The sequence below is a fragment of the Vicia villosa genome, unplaced genomic scaffold (assembly GCF_029867415.1).
Source record: "Vicia villosa cultivar HV-30 ecotype Madison, WI unplaced genomic scaffold, Vvil1.0 ctg.000077F_1_1, whole genome shotgun sequence".
Lineage (NCBI taxonomy): Eukaryota > Viridiplantae > Streptophyta > Magnoliopsida > Fabales > Fabaceae > Vicia > Vicia villosa.
In genome coordinates this window covers 957,705-979,532 of record NW_026705001.1, presented here as the reverse complement: position 1 = coordinate 979,532, position 21,828 = coordinate 957,705, and the positions used below count along the sequence as shown (strand labels likewise).

General features: G+C 33.4%; 1 protein-coding gene across 1 annotated transcript; it reads left to right on the top strand.

Annotated features, from left to right (window-relative positions):
- The first annotated feature begins 8,420 nt into the window (after nt 1–8,420).
- Nucleotides 8,421–10,863, top strand: LOC131623709 (magnesium-protoporphyrin IX monomethyl ester [oxidative] cyclase, chloroplastic-like). The gene is made up of 5 exons (XM_058894724.1): nt 8,421–8,962; nt 9,364–9,428; nt 9,571–9,898; nt 10,156–10,254; nt 10,448–10,863. The coding sequence occupies exons 1-5, from the start codon at nt 8,504–8,506 to the stop codon at nt 10,709–10,711; spliced, it is 1,215 nt and encodes a 404-aa protein (XP_058750707.1). The 5' UTR covers nt 8,421–8,503; the 3' UTR covers nt 10,712–10,863.
- The last annotated feature ends 10,965 nt before the right edge of the window (nt 10,864–21,828 follow it).

Below are 21,828 nucleotides of genomic sequence, written 5' to 3'. Positions count from 1 at the left end.
AAGGTGTTTAGCCCAAAGTCCTTTGGCGTCATCTAACTTCTTCTTTATCCCCTTCAATACCACCTTGTTTGCTGATTCATCCTGTCTATTTGCATGTGGATGGAAAACATAAATTAACTCCGTTAGCAGTCCTAGGTCTTGACAAAATTGACTACGGTAGAGTTGACAAACTGAATACCATTGTCTGAAATAATAATGCCCAAAAAAATCGAACTTGCACATGAGTTGTTGCCAATAAAAATGACAAACTCTTTCTGCTATGATCTGGGATACGACTTCAGCTTCTATCCAACTTTGTGAAATAGCCTACACCGACGTTCATAGAATTTAGATGACCTGACGCTAATGGGAAATGGGTAAAAATATTAACGGCCCATTGGTAGAATGGCCAAGGTGCCGTGACAAAACGAAGGAGTTTAGTTGCTGCATGATGCAAATTGACGTGCTTCTTGCATTTATCGCATTTCAAGGAGAAAACCTTAATGTCCTTCATCAGGATGGACCAATAATAGCCCACCCATAACAGTTTATGGGCCCTGGCTCGTCCACCAATGTGACTTTTGCAAGCCCCCTAGTGCACGTCTACAACGACGAGGGTGATTTCATTATCCCCTAGGCATCTTAGCATGGTGGAAGCCCTTCCCATTTTATAGAGCTTTCTTGACCTCATGGTGTACTTAGTTGTGTGCTTGTAAATTTATTCTCCTCTAACTCGTCCAATGGCAATTGGTCTTATTGTAGATAGTGTATTACGGGTGTCATCCAGCTGGTTGTTTGGGCGACTTTAAAAGTATTGGCTTCATCTGCCTCGATATTGGGGGGTGAATAGAGTCTATTGAATTACAGTGCGATTATGTCCTGATCTCTTTGTGCTGGAGATTTTGGAAAGAAGGTCCACCCTAAAATTCAATTCCATGGGCACATACATTACCTAGAAAGATTTTAAACGTTCTAATAAGTCATGTAAATTTTTAGATATTTGACGAGTTAGGGATCCTTCGCTTGATATTCTTTGACGATTTGACTTGCCACCAATTAGGAGTCGCTTTTGGCCTATAGACTCGAAGCACCAATTAAGAGTCACACACGATATATGAGACAATGTGTATAACATGCTTATAACAGATAAATAGATAATAGAAAGAAAATCATAAAGTAGTAAATAACACAGAAGATTATAAGCTCAGTTCGATGCAACGTCACCTACGTCTAGGGAGCTTCCAGCCTAAGAAAGAAAATCCACTCTTAATAAATTAGTACAGATAGTCTTAGATGACCAAACCTTGTTCAATGCCTCTCTTCCTAATACTACCTGTGTCTCTCTATTTAGAAATTTCCCTTAATATGAGAACCCCTCTCACTTTCTCTTAATCATTGATCCTTGTGATTAATACATAAAACAAATCAATAATTGTTGAATTACAACTCAACTAACACAACCATCCTTTATGCTTTTAATATGTAACTTAGGCATTATGGAGGTGCAGAAAGAGCAACAATTACAATGACTCAAATAACAAATCCTAACACACTAGATCTTGAACTCTTTCCCTCTAATTCAATGTTAGGATTGAGTCTTCTTATACAACAAATCATCTGTTGGGATTTTCTCCAATGGGCTTTTGATTTGAGAACAACCAAATATGATTTTGATGTAGATTTAATTTGTTTTTCTTAAATATCCACCAAGAGATTTGATCTTTATGCAAATTAAATCTTATTTAATTTGATTTGGTCTTCGAAATTTTTATAGAAAATCTTCCTTAATAACATATTGCTAAAAGATAAACAACAAAACTCCTTGAAATCAAACAAAATCACACTCTGATTTACTCACGAAACCTGGTTTACAAACTGAGGCCAAATGTTGCACACATGTTGTAACATCTTGTCCTACATGATGCATATTCCCAATTTACATCTTATATCTCCCATGTTATTTTACCTAAAGCATCCAATCAAAAGAACAACAAAATTCAAATTTTAAAAGGGTATATCTAGAGTTTGAAATCTAGACATTTTGTTGGGAAAATGAGGCGTCTCTTTGATAAAGTGGCTTTGTTGCAAAATGGGTGCGTCATGATTTCAATCTCCAGACACTATGAAAGTTATTTTTGATTTTCGATAGGGTGTGCTATCACTACATATGGTATAGTGAATACCACCCATTTTAAATGTAAAAGAGGGTCAATCCGTTGGCAAATCTCTAGAGTCATTTACTGTCTTAGTAAAACTCAATACAAAACTCCTTTATGACGAGTATGGTAAAAAATAACAAATGCACATGTAATATTTGATAAAGAAAGTATCTCCCGTTCTTATTATTCACTTAAACAGGTTTCATCACATAAAATTTAATTCAGAAGTTCAAACTAATAATAATACAAATCTTAGGGTTTTAACTTTACATAATGTTTGTTCAAATTACCTGAGACTGAGTTGACAGGATGAATCAGACGGGGATGAAGTTCTCGCTATTTCTGGCGTGGTGTAAGTCATAACAGTGTTTTAGCGGTGGAGACTTGGTTCGTTGAGATGATGGTGAAGGTGAGGGTATTTGAAAAAGAATTTTACAAAACCTTGAATATTGAGTGAGGTGTTTTTGACTCCAGCCGGGATCGAACCCGGGTACTAGCCGGTTCCGTCTCTTTTTGGAGAAAGCTCATTTGCCAACTGAGCCAACCCTTTGAGGTTAACTGAAGTAGATTTTTTATTAACACATAGTTAATTATTACGTTCTTAAATATAAGATTCCATAAATTACATTGCGGGAATTAAGAAAATTTATTAGAGTATAAATTTTATCGACTATTTTATATAATTTTATAAGTTTATCCTCGAAAGAAATAATTAATGGGGTATGTAACTGTATTTATTACATATTGCCTAAAAATATATAATATAAATAGATGAATTTTTAGAAAAAAATAATTAATGCATTTTGACTATTGAATAGAGTCTTATGAGGAAGGACAAGAAAAAAACTCAAGTGTATCTTATAATTTGAGACGGAGGTAGTATAAATATAACTTATTTTCAAATATAAAATTTTAATTCTATTTTATTTACTACTTTGTGAAGTTAGATTTATTTATTTAGAAAACTAATTTATAGTCATAATAACATAAGAGATTATATGAGAATTTTTTATTGTGACATGATTCCAACATTTAGTAACAAGCTAAATACACTATTATTAATTTTAATTATACGTGGATTAATTTTATTTAAAATAAAATAAAATTAGAGTGCAAATAGTGTAAGAGTAAAAACAAATTGAAGTAATATCGTGAAGAATTTCATGTTTTGATTAAATGAATTTAATGTCATTTGTTTAATATTTATAGTCATATTATCACACTTATAGTTTTCATACAAGTAGTTGGCTCTTTCTATATTTACAATATACCTAGTACATGTCATACTTTTTTTAATTTTAATATGAGTTGTTGATGCATGATTAATTGTGTTCATATCATATTTTTTAATCTTAATGCCTATGATATGTATTAGCATGGTATCTCTATGATTAATGAATAGCGTTCTCTTTTATGAATTTAACAAAAATTCTTTGTTTTATTTATTTTGAGTTTTAATTGGAGAGTAATCTTTTTTTTTGTCAAGACGTTACCTCGTTTTTCTTGTAAACAGGTTTGAGAACCCTTAATTCTTTATTGAATATATCTCGATTACAAAAAAAAATCTCTTATTGAGTGTTATCGGGGCCAGCCTGAGTGTTGTTGGGTTCAATAAAAATATAAACTTATATCCACCTATTTTAATAACGTGTAACTTGAAGAATAAAAAAGAGAATAAAATTTGACACTTCTATTGCTACGAAATGCCTTTAAGCAAGCAAGAGGATGGGCAATGGAAACGGGTTGAACAGAGGAAATTCAAGGGCATGATATGGGATAACAAAATCAATAGGCAAAAGGCAGATTTGAAGAGGCTGGAACAACATATTTCTCTACTTTGTTCCCATCGAAATGCGGAGCTAAGGAAATATTTGAAGTGTTCAAAGATTACGGAGACATCGACGAGGTTATCATTTCTTATAAAAGAGACATTAAGGGAAGGCATTAGAGATTCATTAGATACTTTAATTTCGGTGACAAGAGGAAACTAGCCATTAAACTAAATAATGTCTTCATCGGGAACCAAAAGTTGTTTGTCAATCTACCAAGATTCTAGAGAAGCTTCCAAGGGGAAGTGTCCAGAACTCTCATTAAGATGCATCAAGAAAATAGCTCAGGTGCCGCTCTGAAAAAATCTTTAAAATCCAAGACTCTTCCTATTAAATAATTAGGTGGTGGTCATTTCACTAGCGGACCATAGGATACAAGGTCGAATGCTCGTGTGGTTAAAATTTCAATAGAAGGTGGATCGAGAGGAGCAACACAACATTTTATTGGGGAATCCAAGTAACACAACATTTTATTGGGGAATCCAATTTTAACCATCGATGGAAAGACAAACAACAACTTGCTTATTTGGTTAAAATTTCAATAGAAGGTGGATCGAGAGGAAGAAGATTTGATAAGGCTCAACAAAGCTTTTATAGGGTTGGTTGAAAATCCAGAATTGACTTACAAGTTACAACATTCAAAACATATTCAACATGAAAGGCTACTTCTCTATTAAAGCTACAACTCTAGGAGCAAACCTCTTTTTGCTGGAAGATCAAAAAAAGGGTGAATTGGAGACACTATTGGAATCTAGAGGAAGTTGGTTGAATCAATGGTTTAAGGAGGTAAAAAAATGGAATCAAAAGGATGTCAATCCAAAAAGAGTTTATTGGTTGCGGATTTACAGAATATAGTGCCATGCATGGACAACGATTTTTTTTGAGTTCATTTCCAAACCTCTGGGTTCTTACATATATTCTGATGATGAGACTAGTAATCACTCTAGTTTAGATGTGGCTAGGGTCTTGGTTAGAACCAAATGTCCAGTGATTCACAATGAAATTTTCTGTGTGTTGATAAAGGAAGAAACGTTCCAAATAAGGATTATGGAAACTTTATAATCAGAAAAATCTAGAGCTTCATCGGAGTCAGAAATGTGCTCCGACGACTAGACATGAAAGAAGAAGGTGGATTCAGAAAACAAGTAAGAAAACCATGATGCCTACTCAAACTTTAGAGGTGCGTGTCAGACTTGGAGCTAGGACTTGGATCTACGTTGTTTCGACTTTTTCACAATGATGCACACATATTTCTTTTTCACAATTCACACTTTTTTTTTTTTCAATTGTTGTTTTTCTTCAATTTCCTTGTCTTCTTTAAATAAATTATGAATAGGACTGTTGGAGGATAAAATTGGAAGATGATGATTAGTACTTTTGGAGAGTGAAAATAGAAACTTCATCAATATCACAACTATAATAGTGGTGCGAGGTTGAGTTGTAAATCGCGAAGATCTGTTGGTAGTACAGTCCTTTAAGATTACTTGTATATTTGTCTTTTTAAAATGAATGTTTGATTTTGCCAATTTAAATGTACTATCTCCAAGAATATTCATTCAATCATTATTCTCTCAATCATTTGCTTCGGATTTAAGATGATTTGAAGCTTGACCAGAGTTCAAAGCCTTGTAGATATAGACTTCCGAGTCTAATGAAGATGAGGCTTGATTTATCATAGATATTCTGGATTGTTTGATGTAGAGGTTTGTCTTGGTTGTCCAGATACTTGACCATCAGAGAAACACTTCTTCAGAATTCAGCTTCGCTTCAGAATATGATGAAGTTCGGAGTCCAGAGTTAGCATTATTCAGACTTCAGAGTATGCTTTCTTCATATTCTGCTTTGTTTAGTGAATATTATTGCAGAATAAGAATTCAAAATGCTTGTGATATGTGAAGGAGATTTTTCTTAAGATTTTGATCTTGGAGATGTTATAAGCCTTGCGAGCTATGTGAAGTTGAAGAAGAATAAATAATTAGTCTGTGTAGCTTAGTGGTTAACTCTAAGTATTTCAACGTTTTGTTTTTCCTATTAACCATATAAAAGGACACTATGAATTTAATAGTTGGAGATTAACACCAAAAGTTTTATGGTTTATCATCAAAGACTAGATTAAATGCCAAGCAATAACAAGACACTGAATTAGTATAAATCTCAGCAAACAATCTCTCTAGCTATCTCTCTTTATTTTTCTCCTTAGATCTTGCATCTGATAGTTTTATTGCATTTGAGCACTCTGCATAATTTTAGATTTACTTCTTGTTTATAGATTTACTTTCTATGTGTAGGTGTATTTAGATATAGTCTTGTAGATTTTCTTTCTACTGATTATATAAAGACTTGTAACTTTAGAATATTTAATTCGTTAATCCCGTAAGATTCAAATTTCTTTGTTTAAATTTAATTAGATTAACTCTTCCATCGTTACAAGTTAATTCACATTGATTTGCAATTCCTTAATATTTTCATTATACATTTATCTAATTGTGTATTCTTTAAATTAGGGGTGTGCAAAATATCCGGTTGTGATGCCCAAATCTATAACCAAACCTAAACCATTTTTAAATATCCGGATATATTTGAATGATTATTAACCGGTTTAGTTATTAATGGTTTAGTTTTCTGTTCATATAATATAGATATAATTAAATGGTTATTGACCGGTTAAATTATTTTGGATTTGGTTATAATCCGGTTAATATTCAAATCCAAATATTTTAATTCTCTGAATTTTTAAAAAAAACTGGTTATATAATCATAACCAAATTTATAATCGGTTTTATAACCAATTTTAATTAAAATGTGATTATGGTTATAGATCCAAACCATTTAAATAATTTTAAAATAGTTATGGTTTGATTTTTAAAGATAACCAACCATACACACCCCTACTCTAAACACGATTTTCAAACCTTTGCTTCCATCCTCAACTCTGTTTTGAAAATATTTAAAAAAGGAGAGGTTTGTTTATGCTTATGTGGTTAACTTTTATGGACCAACATTGGCTCCAAATATAAGTGGGAGGTGAATTGTGACATTTGATTTTTAAAAATGCTTTTCAAAAGATTGATTTTATGTTAATTGAGTTTAAGGAAAGGGGTAGAAGTAGAGATTTAGGTATCAAAGACAAACAAATTAAAGAGATAGAATTTGGGAGATCACACAAGAGATTATATTGTTTCAATTTACTCTTATCACCCAAGAGTTTTCATTGGACATTTCCACTATTGATAACTTGATTTTTTACCGAGGTTCATCCCAACAATCTTTCTAACACTATTTTTTTTCTACAGATTTAGCTTTCAACCTCTAGGTCAATTATAAATGCACATGAGAGCTCTTGAATAAGCAAATGAAGCACACTAACATAATTACACAACTCACGTTTTTCACTCTATTAGCACTAAGACTATGTATAGTATATAAAACTCTTTTTTTAAAGGAGAGAATAAGTGAGATAGGATAATATATAGTTCAAAAAATTTGTTCCGAAGTGAGTACAACACTCCTTTGTATAAAATAAATTTAGCTCAAAAAGACAATAATTCACTGGGCTAACCACTCTCTAATTGATTAGAAACAACATGTTAAACGATTAAAAATACTAAAATTTACTCTTGCTTATCTTACATATCACTGATTAGAAATACTAAAACACTTAAATATTAATTTCTTTCAATGTTGATTTTTAAAATTAATTTGTCTTGTTTTGCCCTCTACAATGAAACTTGATTATCTTTACTTTTTATAACTTTCCGTCTCATTCGACTTGTTCAATTCTCACATTCGAAACCTTCAAAAACTTTATATAACACACACATTGCAATCGTATTAAATATCATTTTAATTTTTTAAATATATTTGCCATCGCACATATTGCAATGTTTTGATATTTGTCAAGCTAATTTATAAAAAAAAACATTTATTTTTCAATTTTCATTTTCCTAATCAATTCTATTTTCTAAAAATTAATTAAGATTTTAAAAACATGACTTAAACTCTTACATCAACCTTATATTAATACAAAAATATCTCTACTTTACTACAAAAATATTTTAAACTCTTACAAGTAAACATTTTCTTAGAACTAAACTTAAAAGATCTCTACTTTACAACAAAAATATTTTACCTTTTTAAAAATAATAAAAGAAATCCCAAAACTAATTCCTCCCCATGTTAGTTCAGCACACAGTAATCTAAAGAAACAACCTTAATTTTTCACTAATAACTAAAACAACCTAATCCAAAACAAACCAATCTAAACCAAAATTAAGAAACAAGTATCCAATGAGAGAGTAAAACAAATCCACAAATTCTCATCTACTACATGTAATCACCACAACCAATCATGTTTCCTTAACAAACCTACAACAACTGCCACATGTCATGTTTCAATTAACTTTCAAAGATTTCATTGGATGAGATTCTATCACACAAACTCATCTAAATTACACTTCTTTCTCACTTCTTAGTCCTCACAAAACATCTTCAAAGTTCCGATTTTTAGACAAACCCATCAATTCTTTTGCTCCAATTATGGCAGCAGAAATGGCTCTGGTGAAACCCATTTCAAATTTCAGCAACATCACTCCAAAGTTCAACCCTTTACGTAGAACAGTTTCATACTCTATCAGAATGTCTGCTACTCCAACTTCATCACCTGCTTCAACAAAACCAAGCAAGAAGCCCAACAAAACTGCAATCAAGGAGACCCTTTTGACACCGAGGTTTTACACCACTGATTTTGATGAAATGGAGACGCTTTTCAATACTGAGATTAACAAGAACCTTAATGAGGATGAGTTTCTGGCTTTGCTTCAGGAGTTCAAAACTGATTACAATCAGACTCATTTTGTTAGGAACAAGGAGTTTAAGGAAGCTGCTGATAAACTTGATGGGCCTCTTAGACAGATCTTTGTGGAGTTTCTTGAGAGGTCTTGTACTGCTGAATTCTCTGGGTTTCTTCTTTACAAAGAGCTTGGAAGGAGGCTTAAGGTTTGGTTCTTTTCTTCATAAACTTTGTTTAACTTTCAACTTAACAAAATTTAAAAATGATATCCGACTTGATAGGATTAATGAAGTAAATTTTTTTTTAAGGGTTATTTTGAAATATTAATAATTTTAGGGACTGAAATGATAATATCCTGCATTTTCAATAATTGTAGTGGAGTTTGAAACAAACGTTATTGTTCTGCAATATGCTATTTAGTATAAATTGCTGTCAAATAGCAGCTCTAGCATAGCAGAATTTGACCAAATCGCCATTCTCCATGGTTGATAACATTCGTTTAGCGTCACACTGCTATATTTATGTCTAATAAGAAGCTGTTTTTGTTTATATACTTTTGGTTTTGTGTTCATGGATTGATTTATTGTTTGCCATTTTGATATTGTAGAAAACCAACCCTGTGGTGGCTGAGATTTTCTCTCTAATGTCTAGGGATGAAGCTAGACATGCAGGGTAAGAACACACCTTCTGCTATATGACTAGTATTGAGAACCTTGCAATGCACGAGAAGAAAATCATCAAAATAATAAATGTTAGTTACAACTTACAATTTGTTGTATTCTGTAATTGACCTTGCCCTTTTGATTCTATGCAGATTTTTGAACAAGGGTTTATCTGATTTCAATTTGGCATTGGACTTGGGATTCTTGACAAAAGCAAGGAAGTACACTTTTTTCAAGCCCAAGTTTATCTTCTATGCTACATATTTGTCGGAGAAAATTGGATACTGGAGATACATAACCATATACAGACATCTCAAGGAAAATCCTGAGTACCAATGTTATCCCATTTTCAAGTACTTTGAGAACTGGTGCCAAGATGAGAACAGGCATGGAGACTTCTTCTCTGCCTTGATGAAAGCACAGCCGCAATTTCTTAACGACTGGAAGGCCAAGCTGTGGTCACGATTCTTCTGTCTATCGGTATCTTTTCTTTCTTAGCATACAAACTTTTGCTCTTCCTTTAAGGTTCTTTAGTCGAAACCTTAATAGCTAGTTTCAATTGGTCTTAAGTTACATGATACTATACAAACCTTAATTGAAAATGGACATTGGATGAAAAGCTATGTAGCACCGACATTTCAAATGGAAAGTTTATAATGTGTTTGACACCGATAGTGTATTGGCACATATGATTACATTCAATTACTTAAAACATAGATGTCAAATTTGTGTTGCAGGTTTATGTCACAATGTATCTGAATGATTGCCAGCGCACGGATTTCTATGAAGGAATCGGACTTAACACTAAAGAATTTGACATGCATGTCATCATTGAGGTATGTTTCTGTTTGCATCTTCACTATAATTGCAGTTGACAAACATTCTTCTTATCGCCCTTTTTTCCGTGTTATTCTTAAATACATTATAACGAATTTTGTGACTGACTTGAGAGTTGATTAACAAATAATAAATGTTGAACTCATAAATCACAAGCAGCTAACCAGCTTCATTTCTGGATTGTTTTTGCAGACAAACCGAACAACTGCACGGATTTTCCCAGCTGTTCTTGATGTTGAGAACCCAGAGTTTAAGCGTAAGTTGGACCGGATGGTGGTGATAAACCAGAAGATTCTTGCTATTGGTGAGAGTGATGAGAATTCAGTGATAAAGAACTTGAAGAGGGTTCCACTGATTGCTGCCCTGGTGTCTGAACTCTTGGCTGCATATCTGATGCCACCTATTGAATCAGGATCTGTAGATTTAGCCGAGTTTGAGCCGCGACTTGTGTACTGAAGTTGTGTATAAATTCCTTATTTGATTTTGATCTCTATTGTAATGTTCATCTTGAGTGCTACTAGTACTGCTGCTACAAAATATTGAGGAAACATTTACCATGATGAGATCCTTATTAGTTTAAATCATATTTTCTCATTTTTGTTTTTCCATCTCTTCTTTAGAAGCTCCTTACAAATGTTCACATTATGAGTTGTTTATCATGACATGATTCTTACCTCACTCTTATATTCCAATTGGATGATCTAACTAGAAAAATTTCCTGTATAAATATTGTTACTTGGCTGTTGTCTGTTAGGGACTGAATTGTCTGTTAGAAATATCGGAAAGATCAAAAGGATCCAGGCTGAATCGTGAATGGAGTCACTTTCCTTAAAAGTATTTCAAGCACTCTCTTAATTGTCTTAGAGTTTGGAAAGCAAGAATACCCAGCATAATGTCAGCCTTACTAGAGTCTGCACAAGACTGGTGAAGACCTCGAACGCAAGGAAGAGTGTCTGGAATAATGAAGAGGATTTATGATTTTGTGTGTTTTATTTTGGATTCATAAATGTGTATTTATAGGCCTTGCATGTGTTGTTTCATAAGTTTGCAACTCTCGATGAAACAACACCTTTTCACCATATATTGCAATGGTTCATCTATAATGACACAAGGCACCCCTTCATGAAATGTTGTAAATTTGAATTCAAAAAACAAATTTATGCAACAACCAAAAATCTATTCCCATTTTTTGTCACATTCCAGAAATAAAGATATAAAGAGTGTTAATACAGTTAGGTATCTTTCGATTTAAAACTTAACCTTAGTGAGAATAACGCAAAGTTTAATCGGAATATTAGGTAGCAATGCTTTTAAACCATTAATCCATGTGATTAGACCGGCGTTACATTACACACACTCTTTAAAGGTTCTTCCTCTGCATATCTCGCTTAGCACTTATTTATGGCCATATGCTACCCTGTTTTCATGAATTTTTCATGAGAGAAACTCCAACTCTCACTTTGAGACGGCACCATCTCGAAATTCACATAGGTGATGTTCATATTGTGTCTTTTTCCATGAGACACGTACCCTCGGTATTGAACTTCCTTAAGAGTTTGAAATAAAACTCAACCCTCGTTTTAAGGTCAACATTATCACGTAATGTTTGACAATTATCCAAATCAACGACTTGTTATTACCCATTGAAAATCTTGAGGTTAATGTTCTGTTAACGTAAGATTGGGTTTCCGCCGCTGTCGGAACTCTTACTCAAGGAGTTTCAACCCCATACCTCTCGAGGTTGTTTTTACTAAGTCTCTGGTCAGTGGCTTAGTAAACGGATCCGGATCTGCCAAATTATAGCTTGTTCGTATATAGGTGAGTGAAATGATTCCATCCTTAATCAATTTTCTCACGAACGAATGTCTAAGTCCAATATGCATAGACTTTCCATTGTACACTTCGCTGAACGCTCTTGCTAAAGTGGCTTGGCTATCGCAGTGTATCATCACCTTTGAGACATTGTCCTTAGCCAATGGAACTTCCAACAGAAGATCCCTCAACCATTCTACTTCTTGACCAGCGGAAGCGAGAATCACGAACTCTAATTCCATGGTCGAAAGCGTAATGCATGTTTGTTTCTTGCTCTTCTAAGAAATTGCTCCTCCAGCTAGTGTAAATATCCACCCAATTGTAGATTTATGATCTCCAACATTAGATATCCAACTCGCATCGGTATATCCTTCTAGTATGGCAGGGAACCTACCATAGTGAAGGTCAAGATCTTTGGTTTTCAATAGATATCCAAAAATCCCCGTGATTGCCTTCCAATGTTCATTACTTGGATTACTAGTAAATATACTCATTTTACTAACTGCAAATGATATATCGGGTCTGGTACATTGCATTAAGTACATGAGACACCCTATTGCACTTGCATATTCCAATTGAACCACTGCTCTTCCATTGTTCTTTTGAAGTTTTACGACATCATCAAAAGGAGTGGTTACCTCCTTAAATTGTAGGTGTTTGAACTTATCAAGCATTTTCTCAATATAGTGTGTTTGACTAAGTTCATAACCCCCACTATTTCTCTTAACTTTGATCCCTAGAATTGTATAAACAAGTCCAAGATCTTTCATCTTGAAAGTGGAAGTTAGAAACCTCTTTGTTTCTAAAATTTCATTCAAATCATTACTAATTATCGCATGTCATCGACATAGAGACAAATGAATGTTACAGTGTTTTTGCACACCTTTGTGTATAAAGACTTATCACAAGAATTAGGAATAAATCCATTAGAGAGTATCACAGAATCAAACTTTTGATGTCATTGTTTTGGTGCTTGTTTTAAGCCATATAAGGATTTGATAAGCTTACACACCTTTTGTTCGTTTCCAGGAAGCACGTAGCCTTTTGGTTGTTCCATGTATATTTCCTCATCGAGATCTCCATTTAGGAAGGCTGTTTTGACATCCATCTGATGAACTATAAGGTCATTCAAAGAAGCTAAGGCAAACAACAATCTAATTGTGGTTGTCCTTGCTATTGGTGCATAGGTGTCAAAGTAATCTATGCCTTCCTTTTGTCTAAATCCTTTTGCCACTAGTCTGGCCTTATAAGTGTTTAAAGTACCATCACTATGGTACTTTTTTTAAACACCCACTTGCATCCAATGGGCCTTGATCCATTTGGTAAGTCAACAAGTTCCCAAGTGTGGTTTGACACGATTGAATCCATTTCATCTTGGATAGCATCCTTCCAAAAGGAAGAGTCCCTTGAAGTTATTGCTTCCTTGTATGTTTTAGGATCATCCCCTACTTGGAGAATGACCGGAATACTTTGAACGAAATTCTTACAATTTCCTTCAACCAGATAAATTGAGGATCAATTTCACCTGGTCCTAGATTCCTTGTTTTTCGGACTCTCTTGCTTATCCTAGGCTCAGGTTGTGATTCAATGATTCGAGGAGTGCCTTCAGGTTGTATTTCTGCAATCCGAGAAGATTCTTCTTCACAAGATTCTTTATTCGCGGCCGACTTCGATTCTTTATCCTTGGTGATAAGATTTTCAAAGAATTCCACATCTCGGGATTCTATAATTACATTAGACTCTAAATTTAACAGTCTATATGCCTTACTATTTTGTGCATATCCAATAAAGGCACATCTTATCCCTCGAGGACCCAACTTGGTTCTCTTAGGATCCATGTTTTTATAGTAAGTCACGCACCCCCACACTTTAAAGTAACTGATATTTGGCGCTTTGTCTTTCCATGCTTCATATGGAGAAATATCGGTTTTCGTTAAAGGAATTCTATTGATTATATGGCAAGCAGATAGTAGGGCCTCACCCCATAAATTGAGAGGTAGTTCAGAATGCATCAACATAGCATTCATCATCTCTTGATATGTTCGATTCTTTCTTTCTGCCATGCCATTTTGTTGCGGTGTGCGAGGTGCCGAACATTCATGTATTATGCCATGTTCTTCACAAAACACATCAAATTCAGTAGAAAAGTATTCACGCCCCTATCACTCCTAAGGACTTTTATACTTCTACTTAATTGATTTTCCACTTCTGCTTTATAAATCTTAAAGGCATTAAAAGCACCATCTTTATGCTTTAAGAGATATACATGAGTGTATCTAGAGGAATCATCGATGAAAGTAATAAAGTATCTATTTCCTCCGCGTGTTAACATGCCATTAAATTCACACAAATCTGAATGTACAAGATCAAGTAGATTTGTATTTCTTTCAACACTTTTGAAAGGTTTCTTAATCATTTTTGATTTGACACATAATTCACATTTTTGGAAATCATTTATATCGCATGAAATCAATCCAGATTTAATTAGTCTCTTCATAAAACTAATAGCAGAATGTGCTAATCTATTGTGCCATAAAAAAAACAGACTCAAGCATGTAAGCAGAATTAGAAATTTTATTAATAATATTGTCGGTAGTACATAATTTGATCATTCCCTCAGCGGAATATCCTTTTCCAACAAACACTCCATTACGGGTCAAAATAAGTTTGCCCGATTTATAAACAGATTTAATACCCGGTTTTCCCAATAAATCTCCACTAACAAGATTCCTATTCATGTCGGAGACATGAAGCACATTGACAAGAGTAACTTTCTTTCCGGAAGTGAAGTTGAGTTCGACCGATCCGGTTCCAACAACCTTAGAGCGAACTTCATTTCCCATTTGTACTTCTTGTCCATCATTTGCCTCAGAATAAGTTTTGAATGCAGCCTTGTCATAGGAGACATGTACCGTAGCACATGTATCATACCACCAACCTTGAACTTTCCCTTTGATTGTCATAAATTCGCTCACCGTAGCAGTTATGTCTAGGGGTGGCAAAACGGGGCGGGGCCCGCCGGACCGCCCGCGCACCCGCCAAAAATTGGCGGGTTGGGTTGGGATTTTAGGCTCGCCGCTCGCCAAAGCCCGCCCCGCCAAAACCCGCCGCCCGCCATACCCGCCCCGCCAAAGCCCGCCGCTCGCCAAAACCCGCTCCTCCTCCAAAACTCACTCTTTTTTTAGTTAATTCTAGTAATTGCAATTCTTGATGGTTTATTTTATACATTTATTTATAAATATATGTAATATATTTTAGAGTAAATTTGTTAAAAAATTACTTTTATAAAAAATTGTTTTATAAAATAAGTGAAAAGTTTAATTAAAAGGTAAAAAAAGCATATTAATCTATTAAAAAAATAGGCTTAAATACACTTTTCGTCCCTGTAAGTTAGCGTGTTTTTGATTTTCGTCCCTGTAAGTTATTTTTTTTGGTTTTAGTCCTTATATTTCAGTTTCGCGTTCGTTTTAGTCCCTAAAATCAAAATCCGTAGGAAAATTCACAAGAAAATCCGCAGGTAACCTGCAGATTTTCCTGCGGATTTTGGCTTTAGGGACTAAACCTCAAGCAAAAAGTAAGATATAGGGACTAAAACCCAAAAAAATAACTTACAGGGACGAAAATCAAAAACACGCTAACTTACAGGGACGAAAAGTATATTTAAGCCAAAAAAATATAAATAAAAATAGGCGGGTAAGCCCGCCGCCCGCCAACTCGCCATCTTGGCGGGGCGGGCATGATTTTGATGCCCATTTTACTTGGCGGGCATGCCCGCCCCGCTTGTTTTTTGGCGGGCATAAGACGGGGCGGACGGCGGGCGGGGCGGGCAGCCCGTTTTGCCACCCCTAGTTATGTCATCATTGGCCCGAACTGCATTGATCTCATTTTTTGACTTGTGCCTGCAATCTCGAGCATAGTGTCCAGGTTTACCGCACACATAACATCCATTTTTGGACCTTTAGGACCACCAGAATTCTTGAACTTGTTATGTTCCTTCTTTGGTCTAAGATGACTCTTCATGTCATCATGTTTCTTCTTTCCTTTGGTGGTCACAACATTTTCTTTGGAAAGACCTGCATATTCTGATTTCTCCCTTTCCTTCGATTCCTCCTCGATTCGAAGATGTTTTTGGATTTTCTCCAAAGAGAAGTCCTCAGAACTGTGCAACAATTTCTTTCTGTAGCCTTTCCATGAAGGTGGTAATTTTGCAATGATTGCACCAACTTGAAAGGTCTCAGGGACGTCTATTTTTACTGCTTTTATTTTATTCACAAGGACTTGCAATTCATGCACTTGGGGAAGAATGAGCTTAGAGTCTATGAATTTAAAATCAAAATATTTAGAAATTAAGAACTTCTTCGTACCTTCCTCTTCAGTCTTGAATTTGAATTCGAGTGCTTTCCAGATTTCTGTTGCCGACGGATTATCCGTATAGAGATCATAGAGACGATAAGACAGCGTGTTCAAAATATGTCCACGGCATAGCAGTTCGTCCTCCTTACATTTCATGCGCTCCTTCTTGACTTCTTCAGAATCATTTTCGGTTGGTTCAGGAATTGGTGTTAAGTCGGGATCCAAGACATAATGAACCTTCAAGGCAATCAGTAGGAATGTCATCTTGTCTTGCCATCTGGTATAGTTAGTTCCATCAAAACGATTCAATTTGACAAGATCCTGGTTCATAACTTTGATGCTTGAAACTGCAGCGTCGGAAGCCACTGAAGAATAAATACTTATAAGATTGTTAGAAATATCGGAAAGATCAAAAGGATCTGGCTGAATCGTGAATGGAGTCACTTTCCTTAAAAGTATTTCAAGCACTCTCTTAATTGTCTTAGAGTTTGGAAAGCAAGAATACCCAGGATCAAGACCGATGAAGAACTCGAATGCAAGGAAGAGTGTCTGGAATAATGAAGAGGATTTATAATTTTGCGTGTTTCATTTTGGATTCATAAATGTGTATTTATAGGCCATGCATGTGTTGTTTCATAAGTTTGCAACTCTTGATGAAACAACACTTTTTCACCATATATTGCAATGGTTCATCTATAATGACACAAGACACCCCTTCATGAAATGTTGTAAATTTGAATTCAAAAAACAAATTTATGCAACAACCAAAAATCTATTCCCATTTTTTGTCACATTAGAACACACTATGGTAATTATTGTTTTATAATTTCCAACATTGTCTCTTACAAAGGGGAAGGAAGTTTAGTTTTAGGTTTAAATCATGATAGGTGAAATTACTTTGAAAAACTAGGTCTGATGGAAGATTTACTTCAAAATTAAACAGGATAAAGATTGTCTTGGAAGGATGAGAAAGAAGTTAGTTTTAGGTTTATAAGATTATATGAAGATGTATATGATGTTTTTCACAACAATTTTCCGGTAAGCATATTTATTGAGCATGATATGGAGGAAACATGTGGACTAGTAGATGTTCTTAATTGTGTTAATGCTAGTGAATCAGGTGAAATATCTTAGGTTTGGATAATGATAATGGCAAGGGTGTTTTGGTATAGTTTGAAAATGATAATGAAGACAACATCAATGATGATAATTTAAGTAGTAGTGAGGATGATGTTAGGGGTGTAACCTTTGATAACAATGAAAAAAAATCATGGGGATTAATGATAGGTTTGATTTACCTTATGTTCTCTTTAGAGAGTTGCTAAAGGCACCTCATGGATTGCTACCACATCCTCGTGAAAAATTGTAAATATTTCTAGATTTCGTAAATATATTTACAGACGCATTCACGCACACACAAGTCATTTGTTTTTGAATTACACCTTAATTATATGACTAGATCTATTTCAAAATTGTATTTTTAAAATCCGAAAATACATTTTTGAAACCTACACTATATAATACACAAATAACGATGATTCTTCTTATCAAAGGATAACTACAAACTTAATGTTTAAGATGGATTCACTCACAACTTAGTGAGATAACAATTGAACATCTATTTAAAACAAGCAACAATGAGAAATTAGATTGTGGTGAGACCAAACTCAGTCAAAAAAGTGTTAAGCTTGACTTTAAAATGAAGTGTGTTTTTATTGTAAAAGAAAATAAGTTCATAATAAATGGAAGATGCAGTCTCACATCCAATAGCTGAATCACATAGAGTAGTTGTTAAAGTGTAATATTATCATCATAAAAACAACCAGTAAAGTTGATCTTTTAGATGATGGTTTTAGATGGAGGAAATTTATAGGTTCTAGAAATTCATATCGGAGATATATATCCGGCATAAATTTAGGTATGAAATTGAAGCGTAGTTTAAAAAAGAATAAGTTGTGTGTTTATAGGTGTGTTCGGAGATACTTTTACGAAATAAAAAATTACCTTTAAATTTTTATAAAGTGTTTTAGCAATTTCCCTCTTTAAACAATACAAATAGAGACATTATTGAAGGAAAATCATATTAGAATAAAGTAAATAGCTAATCAAATATCCAACTTAAAAAACTCAAACACCTAATAAACACGACAAGTCCCCAAAGTGTGACGTTGTCTTGGAAATAGAATAGGCAGTGATGAATTAAATTAAGTTCCATTACGAGTGAAAATGAAAGCGACACACCCATGAAGACATGGTAAATGGTATGCGAATCACACTAGAGTTTTCATTAACATATAGTATGTCATTTACCAAGTGGGTGTCTAAAGTTGAACTTATGTCACTAGTGTTAGGTCACACATATTATGACAAACTTGAGGAGAACACATTCAATTGGAATAACATATTCAAGATTTTGGAAAACAAAAATCAGGGATGAGGATCTTGTTTAAAGGTGTGCAAGAAAGTAATCTACTTTGCTTTTGAGATATTCAAATCAGTTTACGAGAGCAGTGTTTTAAAAATCGAACATCAAACTGGTGAGGGTACTGGGTCATTGGTTCATTGGTTAAATCACTGGGTCACTGGTAGAACCGCATGACTAAGTTGGATTAAACCGGATAACTCGGTTGAATAAACCGATCTATATTACAATACTATATATTTATTAAATCGGTCGAACCGAATGACTTAGTCTCTAAAAAATATCACAACACCTACAAAATTTTACAATTTTAAAATATCATAATTTCATATGTTTACTTTTTACATTCAAATTTTAAATAGCATATCTTGTCCATCAATCAGACCAGACCGGTGACCCCTCTGATTCCCGGTATGACCGGTCCGACCGGCTAGTTCGGTTCGGTTTTTAAAACACTGTATGAGGGTTTCTATTTGAAACACATTAATATAAAGGGAAATCTAACCAGTGTCCTTGAGACATTTTTTAAGTGATAAAAGTGATAAGTATTTTTAAAATTGCGTGTATTCAATATATTGAAAATGTATTGAAAATTGAAATATTGATTTTTATAAAAAAATATTTTTTTTATATAATATCCTTAAAAAGTGCTCTAAGGACACTGGTTAGCATAACCTTAATATAAATATATAGACTAGTATAGACCATTCAACCAAGATTCAATAACTTCAACTTTATCGTTGATGTGTCCAAAGAAGTTTCTTTTATGATAGTTGGTATAACCTTTATTAGTATAGGTGTCATTTGAAGACAAAGTAGGGGTGTTCGCGGTGCGGTTTGGATGGTTTTGAAAAAAAATCATCCGAACCGCAAGAGAAAAAAATCATGCGGTTTGGTTTGGTTTGGTTGGCTTTTCGAAAAAAACCGAATCAAACCAAATTAAACTAATACGGTTTGGTTCGGTTCGGTTGGTTTAGTTTTTTACAAATATTTTATTGAGCCATACATACACATATAGATGACAACATAACTTTGTATTTAGACATTCATACATTATAAAATAACAACAAAATTCGTCATATTTTGACAACAACTTTCTATTTAATATGTAAAAATTAAATTAGACAAAAGTCGAATAATAAATATAAAATAATAGCATAAAACAATCTAAAAATTATTATAGTGAAAAAAAATAGAAGAGACAAGAGATTAGTGAAGATGAAAAAGAAAAAAATAAAAGAGTTGAGAGATTAGAGAAGAAGATGTGCGATAAAAACGAAACTGAGATAGGGAACATTTGCATAAAAATGAGAAGGTGAAAAAGAAAGAATATAAGAGGTTAGAGATTAGAGAAGAAGAGGAAATATGTATGTGGCAAAGAAGGCGCGATAACGCTATTAGAGATTTGAGAAGATCGGGACTGAAATCATATGTGTAAGGATGAGAAAATTATTCGTAGTCATAAGGCTATGGTATAATAGGTTTAAGTTTGAGTTGGATGTGAGTTAAGTAAAAGTTAGATTGTAACTTAATGCAGTTTGATTCGATTTGGTTCAATTTACAAAATACAAACCGCAAACCAAACCAAACTGTACGGTTTTGTTAAAAGATGACCCAAACAAATCCAAATCAAATGCGGTTTTTTACGATTTCGATTTGGTTTAGTTTGGTTTGCGGTTTTTTATTGGGTTGGTTTGATTTTGAACACCCCTAAGACAAAATACTTATCAAGGTCAACTTTTAATTTATAAGAAAAAAGTACTTTTTTTTTTTATTTTACAAATTATAAGAAAAAAATATCAATTTTATTTTATTTAACCATTTAATTCTAAAAAATTCATCTTTTCCAAAATAAAATTAGATGTGAATTACGTTTAATTTGATTTCTCTCGCATTTTTTTTCATAAACAACAACCAATTAAAATTGGTTTTACAACTTTTCCATAAAATATATATATATATATATATATATATATATATATATATATATATATATATATATATATATATATATATATATATATATATATATATATATATATATATATATATATATATATATATAAAGACACAAAAGTTTAAAATTTTTTAATAAGTTTGAAATATTGTAATTTTGTTTATAAATTGGTACGGAGGGAGTATTACGATAGATGTCAATGATCCATACTTTTAATATATGTTTAGAGTCATGAATGTAATTATTGACATTTTTGTCGGAGGATATTGGGTACTAAAAAAAGCCATGTCCGACTCCTTATATATGATGAACTCAAAATATCTAATTTTAAAGCTAATAACTTTTTGACCAGCTTGTTAGATTAATTAATAACATTCTTCATTTGTTCAAAACTTATTACATTTGTATTTTTTAGTCAAAGTCAATATGATATCTATGTGACACTGATGTGTAATCTGAAATGGTTATAAATTATTTTATTTTATCAAGGTTGAAGTCAATTATTTTTTAAGATAAATAAAATATATAATAGAAAAAAGAAAGCACCATCGGCCAAAGTACAAGTGAAACACGATAAAAAGTACAAGTAGTACCAATCCTGGGATCAAAACCAACAAAACACAAAAAGAAACACATGTAAATACAAACAACTACAACAACCCCAATCGCAAGAAAGGAGACACATTCCATAAAAATCTAACTAAAAAATTATAGAACCAAAATCAAACAAAGCTAGATCTCTCCAATCCGAGGACACCTACAATCAATGAAACCACCAAAAAATATAACAAGAACACATCTAAGGAAGCCCGAAGCCACTAATACCGCTATTAGCTTAGAAACATAATATGGTTCTTAAGTCGGGCTGAGAAGACACATGAGTTTTTCACAGACCTACCAAGATACCATTTCCAAGTCAAAATGATACTCATGTCTTCAACGTCTTTTGGTGTCACCAATGACCCAGAAAAACTATATCATTCCAAGTTTTCCAAATCGACCAAACCCTGGCATGTCAAATCATTCTCA